The sequence below is a fragment of the Macaca mulatta genome, chromosome 10, assembly GCF_049350105.2.
Source record: "Macaca mulatta isolate MMU2019108-1 chromosome 10, T2T-MMU8v2.0, whole genome shotgun sequence".
Taxonomy (NCBI): Eukaryota; Metazoa; Chordata; class Mammalia; order Primates; family Cercopithecidae; genus Macaca; species Macaca mulatta.
The window spans coordinates 5879625-5900210 of record NC_133415.1 but is presented as its reverse complement, the minus strand read 5'-3'; the positions used below and the strand labels follow the sequence as shown (position 1 = coordinate 5900210).

Genomic DNA, 20586 nt, shown 5'->3' with positions numbered 1-20586 from the left:
ATCATCAGTGTGCGGATGAGACAGAAAGGCAACTCGGGGCAACCCGGGATACCCGGACCCCTGGGCTGTGGCTGCTGTCTGAGCCTCAGACCTCCCCTCCAGCCTCCAGATCTCTACTTCCTTTGAACTCTCAGGCCAGCCACGTGAGTGTCTGGCTCACTCCACTCACCCTCAAGACCCAGCATGTGTGTGATCACTTCCAAGAAGCGCCCCCTGACTGCTCTGGGGTCATGGCTGTGTGATAGGAGGGCCTGGCCTGCAAAAACGCCCTCGCTCTTTCTCCAGGGCGGGAAATCTGTGTGCCATGAGGCTTGGTTGTGGCCACATTTCTGTTAACATCCTGCCAGTGCCAGGAGGCGCTAGAGGGCCTGCAGGTGAAGTAATTCTTTGGCCTACGGATGCATTTTGCACGTGGACCTCCTGACCCTTGGGCCTACCAGGTTGCAGGCAGCTACAGAGTTGTCTGTAGTTTTTTGCAGGCCAGCCCCTCCTGTCACATGGACATGACTGTGGGGCAGTCAGGGGAGGCTTCCTGGAAGAGGTCACACACGTTCTGGGTCTTGAGGCCGAGGAGTGAGCCAGACAAGTGGGACACCCAAACTCACAGCCATGTCTGTGGCTGGCCCGTGAACAGCATGACGAGAGGCAGGGAGCCGGGAAGGGAAGGCACAGCATGCGGTTTGGGGCTACTGGAGCATCCAGGGTACAGGGAGGGTCGAGGGGAGGCTGAAAGGAGCTGCAGGGCCCGGCCTTGGTGGATGCTGTCCTGGGGGCCATGGGAGCCACGGGAGGTCTGTGCTGTCCCCTGGGAGGTTTGTGCTGCCCATGGAGCTTCCAGATCCTGCTGCTTTATTTAACCCGCCGGGCCTCCTGCAGCTTGAGGTTGCGGTTGAGGTTGTACCCGCTCAGCAGGTAAGAAGACTGAGGCTGGAGGAGCTAAGTCCCCAGGATCTCCCAGCCAGGAAGTGTTCGAGGATAGGGCTTAGACCTGAACTGTCCAGCTCCGGGACTCCCCATCCCCATGGCCTATGTTAAGCCCTGATTCTGGTCTATACCAGCTGGTATCTACACTGGCTGGCATCTGTCAGCAGTGGTTGAGTCTGAGTCCCAGCCATAGAGGATAAGTAGTGAAGCACCGCCTTTTACACAGTCCCAGTGCTCCCGGCCATGGGGTCTTGGGTCCTTGGCCAGTCCTTGATGAGGAAAGACCTCCCTGTATGTCCAGGCAGTCAAAAGATGAGGTTCAGATGTCACCATTCTGCGGAATGGCGGGGTCCTGGAGGGTTTCTCTCTGGCTCTTTACCTGCCGAGGGCCTACTCGTCCTTGGTCACACAGGCGACTCACAAGGCTGCTCCCTGGGACCCCCAGACCTGCCTCCTTTCCAGGACCCCTCCCAGCCTCAATGATTCCCCAGTGACAGCCACAGCCACACCCCGTGCAGATAGATGCTGGGGTTGGCTGCAATTTAGGGAGGCTGTTTCTAGGCTGGGGCAGGAGCTTCACGGCTGGGAATGGGCTTTAATGACAACCTACACGTCTTAGAAGACATCCAGACCTACTGCACTCTGCACACTTGCTTCTGGGCAAGCCCTCTGGTGTGACTTAGTGCATGTGTGGCTGGGTGTGGAGTGTGTGTGTTTGTGGGTGGGTGGGTGCGTGTGAGTGGTGAGTGCGTTTGCACAGGGTTTGATCTCTGAGATGTTTTATACTCTCTGGCTTGCAGAAAGGACAGTCCTGTAGTATCAAGACCAGACCTTGTGTCCTCAGCTCAAGGCTACCCTGGGCCCAGGGACAGTATTTGGAGACATTGCTGGCAGTTTTGCTTTGGAATCACCTGGTGCCTCCCTGTACGTCCACCCATCGTGTGCCCAGAGACCCTTCACAAGCACCATATGCTGTTAGATTCTTGAGCAGCCTTGGGGGACAGCCACCTGGGGCAGGCATCGCCATTTAGGTAAGAAAAAAGGAAGCGCTGGCCCAGGGCCCCACAGCCAGCGAGTTGGAGCTGCACTTCCCAAGCAGGTCCTTAAGTCAGCTCTGTGTCGTCCCCCCAGCCTCTCAGCCCCCCAGGCAGCTCTAAGGGCTCAGCTGCTGCAGGGTTCCTCAGAGAAGCTGAAGGGTTTGGGTCCTCAGCTCCTGGGAGCGGCAAGGCCGGCCAAGCAGCGTGGCAGCGATGAAGGCCACACGGTTGAAGGGTGGATGACCAGCTGCTCACCTTAGACATGGTCACCTATATTACATTTAGGAAGGAAATGCCCTCATTGGAGACTCTGCATCTCATTAATGGAATCAGATGAAACGACGTATGTGAAAGCTCCCAGCAGTGCCTGGCACACAGTGGGTGCACAGGATGTAAATACTGATGGAAACCTAAATGTTTTGTAAATATCAGTTCTTCCTAATTTGGCCTTGCTGTCTGTCTTGAGAGTGGCTGTACAGTCTAGCCCTGATCAGGAAGGAAGCTGGGTTTTGGTGTGCCAGTCAGGTGAGACGCGGAGAAGACAGCGCGATCAACACAGGAAGTAACAGAAGCAGCTTGTTACTCTCAGGGCCTAGAGAGGTGGGGAGCACCCCTTGCAGGGCCAGTGGGAAGGGGAAGCGCCTGCAGCATGAGAAAGAGAGAATGAGAGAGAGAGACAGAGAGAGACCTGTGGGACCAAAGCCTTTACTGGGGTCCAGGGTGTTATCCAGGCGGGTTTCCCGTGAGGAATTCCAACTGGGGGGCTTGGAGCAGGCAGGAGTTTCCTGAGGTCATGCGGTGGCGGATGGGAGTCACTGCTGCATAGACCTGTACCGTCGGGGTAGGTGCGAGGGTCTTTGGGTTGTATCCAGCTGTCCCATAAGGCAGGGGCCCCCAGGAGGTGGTGGTGTAAGGCAGTCATCTGGGTCAGCCACCTTGAGGAACTGGGAGGAGGTGGAGAACTGGAACCCGTAGCAAGGGTGACTGAACCCTGCTCTGGTGTGAGAGTTAAACGCATATTCAGAATGCATGCCGAGGCGACGTAGAATGAGAAGCCGGCACGACACCCAGGCTTTTCCGTGAAAGTGAACTTGACAGCTGCTTTCCCGCATTGTCTGTGCTGGGTCGTGGGAGCCTCTGAGTTTGGCCAGCGTGTCAACACGCTCCTGCAGCACTCACACCCCCGCTTAAAGGGAACTACCACGGTTTATGTTTGGAAATCGCATTTTAAATTCCATCTGTGGGTGTATAAGGATTATTACCCAATTTCAAGTTTACCATTTGAAAAATAGCAATGGCTTGGGTGACCCCTTTTAGGCAAAGCGTGATTGAGTCGGTGTGGCCGCGGCAGACTGCCCTGGGCTTGCAGCTTTGTTCTTTGTTTCCGGCTTTGTGACTTTAGGCAAGTTTCATAACCTGTCTGAGCCTCAGCTTTCTTCTCAGTAAAATCGCCATGATAATATTTGCCTTGCAGGGTAGTAAGGACTGATGTTTGTACCTATTTTAACATAAGAGTGGTCTAGTCTGGAGGATAAGTGAGCCGCTGGGAGGAAGCAGTTTGGAACTGGAGGACTGGTGGGAGCCCGGAGCCTCCTTAGGGGACAACAGGCCAGAGCAAGGATCATGGGACAGGGCCAGGACCGTCCAGCCCAAAGTGGCTCCAACTGCCCAGGACCTATTTAATAGGCAGATCTCATGGCCTGGGCTGGTGAGGCTGGCCTGGCCGGAAGCAGGTCAGCAAGCAGGCCTCCCAAGTCCTATCATCCTTGAATTATCATATTCATTCAACAAGAACATCCTGGGGTACTGTTCCATGCCAGGCCCTGCACTGGGTACTGGAGAACAAATCTACATCCCAACTTCGCATCCTGCTTTTGAGAAGCTCCCCACCAGCATCCATAGCATCCTGCCAGAGTTCCCACAGCTGAAAGTGCTTGTGGTTTAGGAGTGGGTGTCATCCCTGTTCATGTCTCAGAGGGAGAGAGAAGTGGTATGTGGCAGGGCTGCTATGTACAGTTGAATGTGTTGTGCACTGCAAAACCTAGGGAGCACCATTCACTGGTGAGTCTATTTGTAGCGCACAACCTGCTCAACTGTATGCAGCAGCCCCAGTACAAGGGCTTGTGAAAGAAGATATCTACCTAGCTGCACCTCTCCCCCTGGCCAGGCAAGGCCTCAGTCAAGGCTTGAGACCATCCAGTGTCCCAGCCAGCAGGGCCCAGATCACCTCGTTAAAATTATTACCTCTTAAGGGGTTAAATGTGCGCTGCTGACCGCATCCTGCAACCCATGTGGAGAGTTTGGCCCGGGATCAGTACACATTACAAATGAGATTCAGAAATTCCACCTAAAAACAACAGCGCAGCCGTCCCTGCCTGACGATGAGTGATTGCCCTGTCCTGGCTTTCACGGCAAATCCCAGGGATTAGGCGCTTTCTCTTTTCTGGGAGGCACAGCCCTGTCACCCCGGGGGCCACACCCTGGCCGGCAGCCAAGTTCTTTCCCAGGATGCCGGGCCCGGCCTCCTTCGGGCTGGGATCAGCTGCGGCCTGACTCCATCTTGAGCTGGGGGTGTCGCCAAGGGTTCCAGGAGGTGAAGGGCATGGGGAGGAGGGTCTCTCAGAGACTGGGAGATGGAAGGAGAACACACACCTTTTCTGCTCCCTATGTCATGACCCCATGGAGCAGAGGTGGGCTCTGGGGCATCAGGCCCCGTGCCCTGCATGACTGCGCATAGCCCCTCTGAAACAGCTGCTGTTATCCCTCCTTGAGGTTATCAACCCCCAATTCCCTAGATACCAAAACTCTCAGAAGTCACCCCCGTCACGAAGCTAGTGACCGTCCCCGCAGCAGCTCCTGGGCTCAGGCCAGACTCCTCAGAGGGCTTGGTTGTGTTGAATGGAGCACATCCTCTGCTTTTGAACCTACCTCAGTGAGACACACAGGGGGACCCAGGGACCAGTCCCGGAAACCTCCCTGCTGTGGGTGGCTCCTGGACGGCCTGGGCTGGACCTGCAGTGACACGGACAGCATTCATTCAGAGCTCTAGGCCTCAGCCCCAGGAGACGCTCTGTCCACATGAGTGCCGCACTCCACACCCCTGATTGGTTTTCCAGCCCAGGACCTGGCTAGGAAGGGTTGGTGGGGTACAACCTGCCCAGCACCCCCTGCCATGGCCGCCCCTGCAGGAGGAGACAGCGTGGTGGGGAGAGGGGGCCATCTTGCTCCACTGAACCCCCAGGGGTCAGCTACACCCCTCTCTACAGGCCTTTTTGGTGCAGCTCAGGTGAGACGATGCAGCCAAAGAGGTTGGGAGATGACACAGCTCCACATCTGCAGTGTCACCCTGGACGGGACCATCATGGCCCCAGCGGGAGGGTGGAAGGAAGCCAAACTTGAGACACCTGCCTTGCACAAAGGCAGTGGTGCTCATCAAGGTTTGGGCTGGAAGACTTAGCACCTGGCGGGCATCTGAGAATTTCCATCCCCTGTGCCTGCTTGGTCCCCACGGACACATGCCTGAGCCATCAGGGGCGGGAAGACAGGGCTGCACGCTGGGCAGGTGAAAGGTGGTGGGGGATAAGCAGGTGTTTCGGAAGGAGTAGAGGAGGGCCCGGAGCGGGGCAAGGGTGGCATCCGCTCACCCTGCAGTCAGCCCAAGGGCCCAGGCAGGATGGTGTCCCAGTGATGCCTGATGGTGGGTGACATCAGGCCAACCACAGCATCGGGAGCCAGTAGGCAGGGCTGGGCCAGGCCATGTGGACAGGGTCTAGGGACAGTGCAGGGGCAGAGGTCCCTATTCTGGGACCTTGATGTGCTGCTGCTCTTGTAAGCTTCTGGGGGACTCCTGCGAGGCATGTGGGCTGCTTCTCAGACCTGCAGGTACCCCGCCTCCCAGATGTCGTCACCGGGATGTGAGATTCACGAGCACATCACAGAGCCTGACTAGATTATCTCCCTTCTCGTAATCCGCGTGCGTATCACAGCGAAATGTGCCTGGCCACTGCTTCCTGGTGCTGGAAGGCGTGGACCCACTCCCATACCCACAGCCTGTGTTGCTGTGACTGCTGTGTTCTAAGCCCCACTTTTCACATCCATCCCTGCTGCCGGGCCAGAGAGATGTCCTCAGCCCAGAGCTTCCCATCTCCCTCGCCTGCTCCTACCCTCCAGAATAAAAAGTGTACAAGGTAGGGAATTTGTGCTTGTCTGCCAGTTGTGGTTACTGCTGCATCTCTTAGAGTGGGGCTTACCCCTGGGGGCTCAGCGCTCAGGGGTGCCTGGGCTCCAGGCTGGAGAGAAGCACGCGGATCCGCCCACTGGCCCTCTGGCTCTGCAGAGCCACTTGCATCTTTTTTTTTTTTTTTTTTTTTTTTTTTTTGAGACGGAGTCTGGCTCTGTCACCCAGGCTGGAGTGCAGTGGCGCGATCTCGGCTCACTGCAAGCTCCGCCTCCCGGGTTTACGCCATTCTCCTGCCTCAGCCTCCCGAGTAGCTGGGACTACAGGCGCCCGCCACCTCGCCCGGCTAGTTTTTTGTATTTTTTAGTAGAGACGGGGTTTCACCGTGTTGGCCAGGATGGTCTCGATCTCCTGACCTCGTGATCCGCCCGTCTCGGCCTCCCAAAGTGCTGGGATTAAAGGCTTGAGCCACCGCGCCCGGCCGCCACTTGCATCTTACTCCTTCCTCTTCCCTCCACTCTGCTTCAGCCACTCCAGCCCATGCCTCAGATCCCAAATATTCCATGGCCTCTTCCCTCTCCTGGACTGTAGCCATGACATTCACTTCCTTCTCCTCTTGGTGAACTCCTATTCATCCCTCAAAGCCCATGTCAGCTGTCACCTCCTCTTGGATGCCCTCCACATGCAGAGTGTGCAGCTCCTTCTTTTGTGCTCCTGCGGCCCCGGATGAACCCCTTTTGCAACTCTCCTCATATTCATTCTCCCAACGAGTAATGTGTGTATCCCTGGGGGCAGGCCCTGCTCTGAGGAATGCAGCAGTGACTAAGGCAGACATGAATGCCTACCTCATACACTTTTTATTCCAGAGGGTGGGAGCAGATGAGAAACAAGCATAATATATACACGGTCAGATGGCAGTGAGGGCTGTGCAGAGCAGGGGAAGGGGATGGGGAGGCGGGGTGCAGCATGGCGGTACAGCTTTATATCTGGTGGTCAGTGACATTTGTCAAAGACTCAGGAGTTGAGGAAGTGGCCCATACAGAGATCTGGAGGAAGAGGGCTCCGGGCAGAGGGAATGGCAGAGCGCCAGAGTGGCCGTGCCTGGGGAACTCCTTCTAGAAAGTCTGCCGTGCTTGTGCCGGGGGAGGGGTGTTATAAACAGGGAAACACCAGCAGTTGTGGCACTGGGAGTTTTTCTGCTTGACTTTCGATTCCACCGAACAATTCCTGGACGGAAGAGCCTCCAGGGGTTCATTCATGCAAGGCTGCCCTCTTGTTACCCTGTTTGTCCTTGTTTCTTACACACACAGAACAGATGCACCCATTGGGGTCACCCCAACCCAGCCCCCGGCAGGTGCCCATCACTGGCCGCAGGATCCCACACACCTGCTGACTTCCAGAGTCACCAAGGGGTTAAAAGGAGCTGGGAACAGCCTCTTAGTCTCCAGAGCCTCCCACAGGAATGATTTGTGACCCTCTTAGGCTGCTGGTCTGCACCTTCTGAAAAGCTTTTAATATCACTGGGCACATTCATAAATTATTCTTTTTAAAAAATGAAATGTTTTAGCCAAACAGCAGTAAAGGCATGTTGTGCAAAATTAGCAAAAAAAAAAAAAAAAAAAAAAACAAGAATGATGATGGTATGAATCTTTTGACGGCCTCTCCTGACTGTCTTTCCTGACTGTCTTTAAATCTGTGAAAGGACCTCAGTGCCTGCCATTACCCAGCCAGCACAGGGCCGGGTGGGGGTGGGGCGGATGTCAGGTGTTTCCAGGCGGACTCTGCTAGGAACGTTCCGTCTGTGGCCAAGGCTAGAACCCCAGCTATCACAGTCCTTCAATTAACAGCAAAGCCTGTGTGGCCCTTGTGGTGTGCCAGGCACCCTTCTGGGCATGTATGTGTGTATATATATAACTTGCTCCTCATAGCAACCCTGTAGATCATTATCCCCATTTTCCAGATGAGGAAACTGAGGCACACAGGAGCTTCCAGGCTCAGGTGACATGACTTAGGAATATGCACATCGTGTTGGGACTCTGTGGGGTTCCTGCTGTCATGACTTTCCCCAGCAACCTCGGAGAGGGCAGAGTTCTACTCTGTGAGGCCTGACCCGGTCCTGAAATCTCAGCTGTCGCCTCTGCATCCTGACAACGTGGAGCATGGTCCATAGTGTAGGTGTACCATCAGTGTTCAGTCTGTGGCAGTGCAGACAGTCATCTTTCTGAAGATTTGCGAGCCTCTGGGATGACAGCCTGGAAAAGGGACATTGGGGACATGGTCTTGCTCCAGCCTGGGGGGGCTCTGCGCCGTGGCCCTGCAGCAGGGGGCCCCTTTCTGCCCTGAATTGGCTAAGGAGAAAAGGAGAAGAAAGTGATGGTTCTCCGCCAACCTCACCTGTCCCCTCCTTGCTGAACTCCAGCAGTAGCTCCCATGGCTCCAGGAGAGAGAAGGGGCATGGCTGGCTTGCCCCTCTCCTCAGCCTCTCCCCTCGCCCTCCCTCCTTTACTCATCTGCTCAGGGAAACTGAGAGCACCAAGCGGCCTCGTGTCTCTCCACCCTCCCCGCAGAGCACCCTCCCACCACCTTTTCCTTGCTGGGCACCTCGTTCTTCAGTCAGTTCAAGGTTAACAACCCCTTGGGGAAGCTTCCGTGAGCACCAGTACCTGATTTGGGGTGCGTATTTCTCTGAAGCTCTCCCAAAGGAGCTTTGCTTACCTTTATCAGCCTCTGCGGCCCCAATCCCCTGTGCCTGCTCTCCCAGCGGCTGAGAGCCCGTGAAGAGCCAGACCAGGGCCGGGCGATGTTGGTAACCCCAGCACCCAACGCTGCAACCACCCACAGCAAGCGCTCCGTGCTTGTCAGATAAACAGAGAAGAGAGGGCTCTGCTCTGACTTGCAGGTGTGGGGCTCAGGACCCCCTCTCTGCACTCAAGGGCTGCCCGCCAGGCCGGCCTGTCTTCCCCTCCCTCCCTCCAGACCTTCATTGTGTCTGTAGAAGGAGGCAGAGTAGCCTTCACTCCCGGAAGGCAGAGGGCAGGACTTGGCCCCTCTGGTGTGCCCAGGTCTTTGAGTCAAGTTGGCAAGACTTGAACTCATCCTGCCCTTCGTGGCCCCCTCACCTTGGGGGATTGCGAGGGATTCAGTGTGGCTGGGGCAGTGTGCTGAGAGCGGGGCTGGACAGGGCCATGGGCCTCAGCAAGGTGCGTCTCACCTGCTGTGAGCCCGGGTGGGGGTAGGGTGGAGGGTGAGAAGAGCCCCCTGCAGAGCCACAGCGGGCCCCATGGTTGGATTTGCCTCCTGGCTCTGAGCATGGTGGGAAGGGGCATGGGAGGGGTGAAAATGAAGGTGGTACACGTATTCAGGTAGATGCGATGAGGCCGGAACTAAGGCCGGGCGGGATTGTGGGGAGAGAAGGGAGGAGAGTCTAGAGACCTTTGAGAATAGAATCCATTGGCCTCAGTGATGGTTTAACCTGAGGGATGGGAGCAAGGGGCCTGTCAAGGGCGACTCCAAGTTCCTGGCTTGGGGGTGGCTGCCTGGAGGGTGGGGTAGGGGAGGAAGGGAAGTGGGTTTAGGGGAGGAGCGTGGGTCAGTGTTCGGTGTGCTTGGGTTTGAATTGTCCGTCTGGGAGAGGCGTCTGCAGAGATTGGAGTGGACTGACAAGTTTGGCTCTGGGGCCCAGGAGGACCCCACCCAGCAAGTAGGTGGATGGAGGCTGAGGCTGGCGCAGGAGACACACAGAGGGAAGGGAAATGCTTTCTTATCCCGCTTGTCTCAGTCCCATGTTCATTTCTCCTAAAAGGAGGTGCCTCAGACAGCAGATCCTTCCAGAACTCTCCCAGACCTTGTCTCCCTTTGGCAAGGCCACAGAGCTTGGTGGAAGGGGCAGTGGCCCAGGGCCTGGGCTCCAGTTCTGGTTTACTGCTTGCTGGCTGTGTGATTGTCAGCAACTCACGTAACCACACAGAGCCAGATTTTCTCCCCTGTGGGCCCCCGCCGCCTGCGTTTGCGATGAGGGGAGAGACAGTCGATGTGAGCGAGCTCTGTGATGACGAAGCACTGCAGAAATGTTAGCTCCCACGTCACAGGCGAAGGCTGAAGAGCTTTAGTCCAAAGCTGACATTTCCCTTCATATTTCTCCCCGAGGGGAAAGCTGCACCCTGGGAGCTGTGTCTTTCTTTCAGCTACCTGCAGCTGTCCCCTCCAAACCGTCTGATGTAGCTCACGGGAGACCTGCGGAAGGAGCACATTTATAACAATCAAGAAATACGGATGATGAGTTTTGCTGAGACATGTTGACTGACACTTGGTATTTTAAATATGCAGCCCAGACACCTGTCCCCCTTGCTTCCCCGCTTTTACGGCGTTTCTCAGGCAAGCAGAGAAGACCAGGTTTCGACTGCACCACCAGCTCCTGATGCGATTCTCTCTAATTGCTTTCTGCTGTTTTTGCCGTGTGTTTACAACTCTGCTAAGGGCAGTACAGTCAGGAAGTGTCCTGCACGTCATTTTGCAGATAGGAGGAAGGAGATACAGTGGGATGGGAAGATCTGGGCTCTAAGGTCAGTCCCAGCCGGACAGAAACCTGTGGCCTGTTTGCTCCGTGATCTGGAAGGTGCTACCCGTAGAGACTCATTTTTCTCCCCAGGAAAAGGAGGGCGACCGTGTCTCATCACTAACTGCGATGGGGGCTGAATGCGGCTGTGGGCACGTAGGGTCTCTCTGTCTCCTCCCATGTCCCCTGCTGTGTGGCCTCTTTCCAGCCCATCCACACTCTAGTTGGTGGCTTTGTGAGTGCTGACAGTATTTCCACATGGTTTTTTTTTGTTTTTTTTTTTTTCTTTTTTGAGACAGAATCTCGCTCAGTCACCCAGGCTGGAGTGCAGTGGTGCGATCTTGGCTCACTGCAACCTCTACCTCCCATGTTCAGGTGATTCTCCTGCCTCATCCTCCCGAGAAGCTGGGATTATAGGCGCTCACCACCATGCCCAGCTACTTAGAGACAGGGTTTTGCCATGTTGGCCAGGCTGGTCTCGAACTCCTGACCTCAGATGATCTACCCTCCTTGGCCTCCCAAAGTGCTGGGATGACAGGCCCGGCCCCACGTGTTCTCAACGTTTCCTCTTTGCCGTTGGTCTCTGCTGCTCATCCTCGCCTGCAGGAACTGTGGAGCCTCTTGGGGTGAATTACTGAGGCCTGGTGACTGTTTGCACCACGGTTGCCCATGGTGCTTGTGATGGGCAAGCCTGCTTGGGTCTCCTCGGAGCTCCTGGCCTCTCTGTTCCAGCACCTTGTCCACATAGCCCTACACTTCCCTTCCTTTCTGCTCATGGCTGGCCCCACATGGTGGCCACAGTTAATTTCCACTGGTATGAGATATTGTACCGTCTCTTGACTCATCATGTCGTTTGCTAACATGTTCTTTGACAGCCCTGTACACTCCATTACACTTTGTCAGCTAGAATCACAAGCCTCATGTTGGAGGCTGCACTTTAGAAGGGAAGATGACTTGCACAAGGTCACACAGCTGGTCAGTGCAGAGCCACCTAGGAACTCGAGGCTGTAACTCTAGGTCTGTTTATAGACCGGTGTCTAAAGTCAGGGATATGGGACTCAGGCAGAGAGACACCGCCCCCCACCCCACCCCGCCGCCACTGACTTTCATCATTTCAAACAATGGAGAGGCAATCAAGTGCAACGTCAAATAGCAGAGCTGAAAGATGCCTTCCAGATGGGGCAGAGAATGTGGACCACAGAGCCCAAGAGGCAGCGAAGGTCTCCTCACTGGACCTAAGCATTTCGTGTTCAGGATCCTGGATCCCCAGCACATCAGCTGCAACTTACAAAGCAGAGCCAAGACATGAAAGTGAAGCGCCCGAGGGGACCTACATTTTTCAACGGGGGAAAAAAACTGCTTAATTATATCTTTAAGAGGCACAGACACGCCAAGGGATACCAGCAGCGTCTGAGACCTGAAGCAGAAATGCCAGGGATGAGGATTTGGAAGATTAACACAATTGAACTCAGCACCGTGGCCTTTTTTTCTTTCTGGGGCTTCAGAAAGGTGGGAGGCAAACACCCCTGCAGGTAAGACAGACAAGCCAGGCGTGATGAAAATGCACCTCTTTGTCCTGCCTTTTACTGCTGGGGTGGTCCTTCCAACGAAACAGCTCTCACCTGGAGCCTTCAGTGGCTCCCCTTTCCTTCAGGACAAAGTGTTGCCTTCGTTCCTAGATTGTGAGGCTTCAGGGACTGATCTTCCTTCCTCCTTCTTCCTTCACTCTCTTTTCTTATTCTTCTGCCGTCATCTTACAATGCGATCGTGGCAGAAGGCCACGGGGTTGGTGGGGCAGAAATGAGCTGACGCTATCCCTGAACAGGCAGGCGGGCTGTGAGCATCCCCTGCAATAAGCAGATGCAGTGTTGTAGCGGAAAGAGACCAGGTGCCAGGTGACACAGGGGACCCAGAGAAGACTTCTATGAAGACTTCTATGAAGCAGTCCAGCTGGTCCCAGTGTCTGGCACATGAGACATGGCAAAGCAGAGTCTGTAGAATCAAATGGATAGATGAAACTGGGCCCCTGGTGGCAGCTCTCTCACGTTTGCGATGCTGCATATGGGCAGTGAGTGTTCCTTGCTACTTCTTCCTCCTTCCCTTGCCTCCTGTGATAGAGAAGTTGGTGGTGGTTCTGAAAGAACAGTGGTATAGAATTGGTGATGGGGAGGCAGCCAGGAGATGACCCAGTTACTTGGTTCTCTGAGACTGACAAAGTGAGGTCCTGGGGCAGTCCCGCACCAGATGAGGCACATGGCTCAGCTTCATCTGCCTGCCTCTCCCCAAGATTGATACTGTTCCCAGAACTGGCCTGAACCTTCATATTTTGGGGCTTTGCACATGTCCTTCCTGCTTCGTTGACTCCGATTTATTCCTCAAAACCCAATTTAAAGCTTCCTGTTTAAAGCTCTTCTATGCAGAGTAGTCTCTAATGGATGGATGGGTGGATCCATGGGTGGGTAGCCTTTAATGGATGGGTGGATGGATTCATGGGTGGGCGAGTGGGTGGATGGACAGATGGGTTGAGGGGTGGGTGAATGGATGGATGGTTGGATCCATGGGTAGGTGAGTGGACGGATTGGTGGATGGATGGATGGATGGATGGATGGTTGGGTTGATGAGCGGGTGAATGGATAGATGGATGGGTGAGTGGATGGTTGGGTGGGGGGATGGATGGATGAATGGATGGATGGATGGGTGGATGGATGGATGGGTGAGTGGATGGTTGGGTTGATGGGTGGGTGAACGGATAGATGGATGAATGGATGGATGGATGGATAGATGGATGGATAGATGGATGAATGGATAGATGGATGGATGGATGGATGGATGGATGGATGGATAGATGGATGGGTGAATGGATGGTTGGGTTGATGAGTGGGTGGATAGATGGATGGATGAGTGGGTGGATGGACAGATGGGTTCAGGGGTGGGTGAATGGATGGATGGTTAGATCCATGGGTAGGTGAGTGGATGGATTGGTGAGTGGGTGGGAAGATGGATGGATAGATGGATAGGTGAGTGGATGGATGGGTTGATGGGTGGTTAGGAAGCTATGAATAAAAGTGGTATTAGAAAGATTCTGCAGGCATTTATTTGGCATCTATTATGTGTCAGGCACTGAGGACCAGCTGAACTGTTTAAGTCCTCTTTCATGAAGTCCTCCCTGGCCACTGGCCTGGGTTCAGTTGAGGTGAGGGCAAGGAGGTGTAAGTCATGCTCAAACTAGCCTGGGGATGGAGGAAACCTGTTCCCCAAACCAAAGGCTAGGAAAATGTGGCTAGGCTGGAAGAGTGTGGGCAGGTCCACCGATAGGGCATGGCCTGGGAAAGGGGGTCCTGGGTTGAGTGGGGTTGTGCACAGACTGGGAGATGCAATGTGGATTTCAGGTCAGAGGGGAGGGATAGAGAAGCGGATCTGGGAAGGGCAGGAAGGGGTGCGCTTTCCTTGAGTGCCCGCTGTGTGCACCCATACAGTCTGCTGTTTGACCCTCGCAGCATTCCTATTTGTTCTACCGTAATAACTTGTTAAATGCAAAGAACCCGAGAAAATCCAGGCCCCGAATCTGACCATCAGTGATTCAGCCTAGTGCCTCCCTTCCCCTGCGCAGCACCCTTTTCCCTAGCGCTTCCTTTCTTGTTTCACCACGCAGCTGTTTACAATCAGCTTGGAGCTCCGGTCTTCAGCCATTGTAGAGACTAAAACCTCATGAAGTACCCTGGTGCGATGTATTTAGGGACAACCATTTTCTATACGTTCAGGGCTTCCCTCTCATAAATCAGCCCAAGAGAAATACTTAACACCTGCGGTATGTTTCTAAGAATTCAGCCACACTTTGACTGGGAGTCAGATCACTTTAAATATCGGAATGCTTTTTGATAGCCAGTCGTCATTTCTCAGTGGAGAGAAAAAGGATGATATTGAGTTTGATTTGTTTCTGATTTTGAGGTTGCTAGATTTTTTTTTTTTTTTTTTTTTTTGAGACGGAGTCTCGCTCTGGTGCCCAGGCTGGAGTGCAGTGGCCGGATCTCAGCTCACTGCAAGCTCCGCCTCCTGGGTTTACGCCATTCTCCTGCCTCAGCCTCCCTAGTAGCTGGGATTACAGGCATGTGCCACCACGCCCGGCTAATTTTTTGTATTTTTAGTAGAGATGGGGTTTCACTGTGTTAGCCAGGATGGTCTTGATCTCTTGACTTTGTGATCCGCCCGCCTTGGCCTCCCAAAGTCCTGGGATTACAGGCATGAGCCACTACGCCTGGCCAAAGGTTGTTGTTTTTAATCCCTGTTCACAGAAGAGGAAATTGAGACTCAGGAAGGTCAAATAACCCATCTGGGGTCCTACCACGGAGCCAGGTCAGTTTGTATCCTGCAGGTCTCAAAGGGCCTATTTAGAACATCTGTGGCAGGTCCCCGTCCCACATGGAGCTCACTGCATGAGCACTTTCTTCTTTCTTTCTCTGTCCCAGACTGACCCCCGAGGACAGAGCTTCGGTTTCTCTACATTCTTATTTAGCCAGTGCCAGGCACACATCGTGTGCGCAGACCCTCTGTGCGTCGGACCTGCTGATAATATTAACGATCCCACATGCAGCCAGGAAGCTGTATTTAAATATAGACATTTAAGATACATGTATACATATATCAACATAATAATATGGTATTATTACATATTTTATCATGTTTATATTTTATATATAAATTTTAGAGTAAATATAAACATTTTATAAGAATATAGATATTATATATCATTTATATTTACATGTAAACACACTTATGTGTAAATATAATTATATATAAATAATTATATAAATTTATATGTAAATTTGTAAAATACACTTTATCTAAACTATTTAAAATACATTTATATAAATTTGACATACTTTATATTTTAAATAATATATTAGTGTTTTATAATATGTTTTATATGTATAATAGTTATATATCATGTATGAAACTACATAATATACAGAAATATAATAATGACAGAAACAGATCCCTTTTTTTTTGAGACAGGGTCTTGCTCTGTCACCCAGGCTAGAATGCAGTGGCACAATCTTGGCTCATTGCAACCTTGACCTTCCCGGGCTCAAACAATCCTGCCACCTCAGCCTCCTGAGTAGCTGGTACTACAAGCACATACCACCATGCCTGGCTAATTTTTGTATTTTTTGTAGAAACGGGGTTTTGCCACGTTGCCCAGGCTAGTCTCGAACTCATGGGCTCGTGATCTGCCTGCCTAAGCCTCCCAACGTGCTGGGATTACAAGCGTGCGCCACCGCACCCAGCTGAAACAAAGACGTATCTGACTGTGTAGTTTGTGGCGGCGCCTGCCATTCCTCCCTACAGTGATTCACAGGCTCACCCAGCCTCTCGCCCTTCTCCTTCAAGCCCCAAACCTCTGAATGCCAGGAAAGGTGGTAAGAACCATCTCTGCGCCTAGAACCAGTGAAGTTGGCAGGTCACTGTGGCGGCGGGGGCGCCATTGGTGGCCTCAGGCCTGGGGAGAGAAAAATATGACATATAGGGGATCCACGGGGGTGTGTTTGGGTTCAGCCCCGTGAGCCCACACTGACCCTGGTGGGCAGACCGAGCGCAGGGAGGGGCGGGCGGGAGCGACCCGGTCACCAGGGCCTGCTGGCAAGCCCTGGGTGGTGACAAGTCCGCGTCTTTTGCCGGGAGCTGAAGATGTTCATGGGCTTTCAAGCAGGACAAAGCTGCCATGTCATCACCGCGTAGCAGGCAGAGCAAGGGTGCTGACAGCCTGCAGAAGCCTGCGCTTATCTCTCCATCGGAGCTAAAGCCCGTGTTTGCTTAGGGAACAGCCTGAAATTCCACCCCGGCTGCTGGGCCTTTCACTTTTGAAACATAAGCCCAGAGAGCGAAAGAGGGAACGTTGCGCTCAGATTCTCCTTCTGAGCGTGAACTTATGTTCCCGACCAGGAACCAGCCGCTCGTACCGAAGGCCTTCCTGACCTCTCAGTTCTCCCCTGAACCTTTGCTGTGTCCTGGGCACCAAGAGCTGGAGATAGGCTGTCCCCGTGCACGTTTCCTAAGCCTGCAGAGGAACTGTTCGCGGAATCCAGCCTGGAATCAGCCGTTTGTGGCAAACAGCCGGTAGCTATTTCTCAATGTGTGGTTGTGAAGCTGTAGGCTCCATATTTGCTCTTCACAGAGCATCCAAGCAGGTGTCTCAGAGCCAGCTCACACCGGTTCACACCGCTCACACCAGCTCTGGACAGCTGCTTGCGCACATCTCTCCACGAGTCCACTTTCAGTGATGCCACGTGGTACCTGAAATTGGCCATAGAAATTGGCCTATGGTATGATCAGAGAACCAGTTGTTAGGTAGTTACCCCACATCCGCACCCTTCACACCACTTTCGACAAATCCTACTGTCAGAACATGTGGAACAGAGAAGGGGCCTTGGGCGGTTCATTCACAAATGTCAGCACCCGTAGGTCTGCCTGTTTGGCCACAGACACTGGGGAGCAGCCTGCAGCCTTGGCTTGTGCAGCTTCCTCTGCAAAAGGGGAGTCTCCTCCAAGAAACCTGTCCTGACTCCCCAGCCCTCCCCACCTCCATTCCCACCCCCGCTGGACAGTGCAAACCCTTCATCAGAGAATGGCGCGTACCTTTCATCCTAGATCTTCCAGCAGCTTTGAAGCCAGCATCCTGTTCGTGATGTCTGGAACCCTGGGAACTGTCCCAGCGCCTGTTGAGCACATGTGTGCATGCGAAGGGGATCTGCTGAGCACTCTGCTCTGGCGGGAAGGCCGCCCTGCGCAGCTGGAGCTGATGCCTTGGCAGATGCTGGGCATCTGGATCATGCAGTGCAGGAGCACAGGGGCATGGCACCATTGACTTGCCGGGGAACCTTGGCCTCAAAAGGGCCTCAGCCTCTCCACAGTGCAGTGAAGACTGTCCCATACTCTCACCCCGTACAGAGTATGGGAGACTCTCTGTGAGCCTGTGGGTGCCCTGCAGAGGGAAGGCAGTGCCAGCCAGGCCTGGCCGGGGGCCATGGAGATGGCAGGCCCAGGCTGGGGAATATTTGTGGCACCCACTCTCTTGCTCCCCTGGAATCTGCAGAATGCCTGGGGTTGCTCCTCTTCCTCCCTGACGTGGCTGAGCTTTGTCTGTGCCCTGTCCTTTGGCCATGGTGTTTGCCCGGTCCCTACCCTGGTACAGGCAGAGCTCCCTGTGACCCCCAGCTGTTTCCCCAGAACTGATACCAGTCTCCCTCCACCACCCATCCTCCTTTTGACTGCCCTGGGGACTCCACTGCTGCTCTGATCTTCTGTTACTCCAGCCACTTCTTGCTTCCATGTTATCACAAACACTGAACAGTGAGCTCAGGTGTCACCCTCCACAGAGGCATGCACAGCAGGGGGTCCAGAGGCATGTCCCATGGGGAACTGGGAATTCTCTGCTTGCAGAAGGATGCAAGGCCCACTGCAATCCTCAGATGTCCTAGGGGAGAGGATATACCTGCTTCGTTTCTTCTCAGGGGTCAGAACTGGGCACAGTGGGTTGGAAGGAGGGAGAAAGATTTCTGTCAGGCACTCACTCCATGCCAGGCCCTTTTCTAGGCTCCCTTAAAACCTGTCAGGTAGGCCGGGTGTGGTGGCTCATGTCTGTAATCCCAGCACTTTGGGAGGCCGAAGCGGGTGGATCACCTGAGGTCAGGAGTTTGAGACTAGCCTGACCAACATGGAGAAACCCTGTCTCTACTAAAAATACAAAATTAGCCAGGCATGGTGGTGCATGCCTGTAATCCCAGCTACTCGGGAGACTGAGGCAGGAGAATGGCTTGAACTCAGGAGGTGGCAGTTGCGGTGAGCCGAGATTGCGCCACTGCACTCCAGCCTGGGCAAGAAGAGTAAAACTCCGTCGCAAAAACAAAACAAAACAAAACAGACAAAAAAACACCTGTCAGGTAAATGGTGGTAGAGCAGAAAACCTGGGCTCAGAAGCTGGCATTGACCCCAGAGCCATCCAGTTTCCAAGCCCACACCCACAGCTTTCCTCCGGGTTGGGCAGTGCGTGATGGAAAGGCTGTCTTAGCAAGTAGTGAGTTCACTTTCACCAGTCCCTGCAGGCGGGAGCAGAGCCTGAAGTGACCACTTGGAAGGGGATGTTATTCAGGGGACTCAAGCATCTGGCACAGAATGGGGCTCCATGAGGTCTAAGCCCCCTTCTAGCTCTGAAACTCCTTGAGGGAAACCATTTCCCAGATCTCTACATTGCTGCAGTGCCTTCTAACTTCCGGCACACCTTCTGCTCTCTCCGCAGGTGTTGTGCGCCAGGTACGGCCCATCGTGGGCCCATTTCATGCCATCCTGAAGCTGGAGATGAACTATGTGGTCGGGGGCGTGGTCTCCCACCGAAATGTTGTCAACGTCCACATCTTCGTCTCTGAGTACTGGTTCTGAGGGCTGGTCTGCATCACAGCCACGGGTGCACCTCCAGGCCAAATCATTGCTGCCAGTGACTGTGGCCTGTGCTTGTTTGTACTCTCAGACTTGTTTAATGTTAGGCATTTGTTTGTAGCATTAGGCCAATATGTATTAAGCTGAGCCAGATGAGTAAGTCCATCTGACGTATTTTTGGTGTTTAAAAAATGAGTCCAACTGCTCAACTGTTTGGTTGAAAACCTTGCTCATTTTTTAATGCAAAGGCTAAGTGTCGCCCCCTTTCTCTGCCTCTGGGCTGGGCCTTGCTAAGGGCCAAGGAAAGAAAAACATTTTTTAGGGGGCAGCCAGTCCAAATGCCAAAAGAAGACCAATTCTTGCCCTGATTGTATGAAATTTGACATTTTGGTACTTTTTTTTTTTTTTTTTTTTTGGCCAATCAGATTTTCTGTGTTCTAAGGACATGGCTGCTGTAGAATAGCACAGAAGTGGACGATACATTCTCCCCAGAAGCAGCGTGACCGAATGCCGCGGGGAGCACTTGGAAGGGAAATTGCAGTTCTGTTGAAATAGAGGAAAATCCCTTGCTAAAGACGCAGCCTGTTAGGCTCGTGTGGGGCTCCAGTACGTTCACCAGGGGAATGGCTGGGATTTCTCGGCACTCTGCATCATCCATCTTTTCTTATAGGTGGGGAAATAAACAACTTTGTGATCCTCCTGATGGCCTGTGCATGACAGTCTTTCAAGAAGAGGGCTCTCTGCCAGCTCAGGAGTCTGCCACCAGCTAAGGGATTGGACATCTTCCCCCCTCCCGCCCCCCTGCCTCACCCCACCCAAGGATGTCTCAATGCTCCTCCTGCCCCTCAAGGTTCTGGGGCGGGGCCCAGCTTCCTACACACATCGTTTTCAACACCATGCCCACCCTCTGAGAAGTGCGGCTCAGGTTCGTTCCCTGCCCCATGTCCAGTGCTGCTAGGCAAGCCCAGGGCTCTGGCTTCTGTGTGACTTGCTTCCAGTAGCATCCTTCGTGGCATCCTGATCCTCTCTAGAAATCCCTGGGGGGAAGTAATGACCCTTCAGCAGCCGTGAGTCCCTGCCAGACACAGGCCGGGGCCAGGCATCTGGCATGAGGTGCTTCACTCATTCCTCCTGGTGGCCCAGTGAGGTGGGTATGATCACACACAATATTGAGATGGGCAAACTGGGCTCAGAGAGAGAGGAACTCGGTTGCCAAAATTCACACATTTGAGAGACAAAGAGGGAATTCAAATTCTATCTGAATTTGAGCCCTCTCTAAACCCTGTGTCAGCAATAGATGTGGACAGACTGAATTTACTGGGAGACTGACACCCCAATTGGCATCAGTGGCGGGGCCAGGAGCTCCCAGTGCCCCAGGGCCCACTCTGACCTCCAGGGACTCAGCATCCAGGCTCTGTTTCCACACATGCCTCTCCTCCAAATCCTTCCCTGGGTTGCTCCCA

At 53.8% G+C, this 20586-nt stretch overlaps 1 protein-coding gene across 1 annotated transcript in view; it reads left to right on the top strand.

Moving 5' to 3' along the window:
* FBLN1 (fibulin 1) overlaps positions 1-19823 on the top strand; it is a 98815-nt gene extending 78992 nt beyond the window's left edge. Inside the window, exon 17 of the mRNA XM_015150566.3 lies at positions 18987-19823. Within this exon, the coding sequence (XP_015006052.2) occupies positions 18987-19126 (140 nt within the window). The 3' untranslated portion in view covers positions 19127-19823. The remainder of the gene's footprint in view (positions 1-18986) is intronic.
* Positions 19824-20586: the final 763 nt, after the last annotated feature.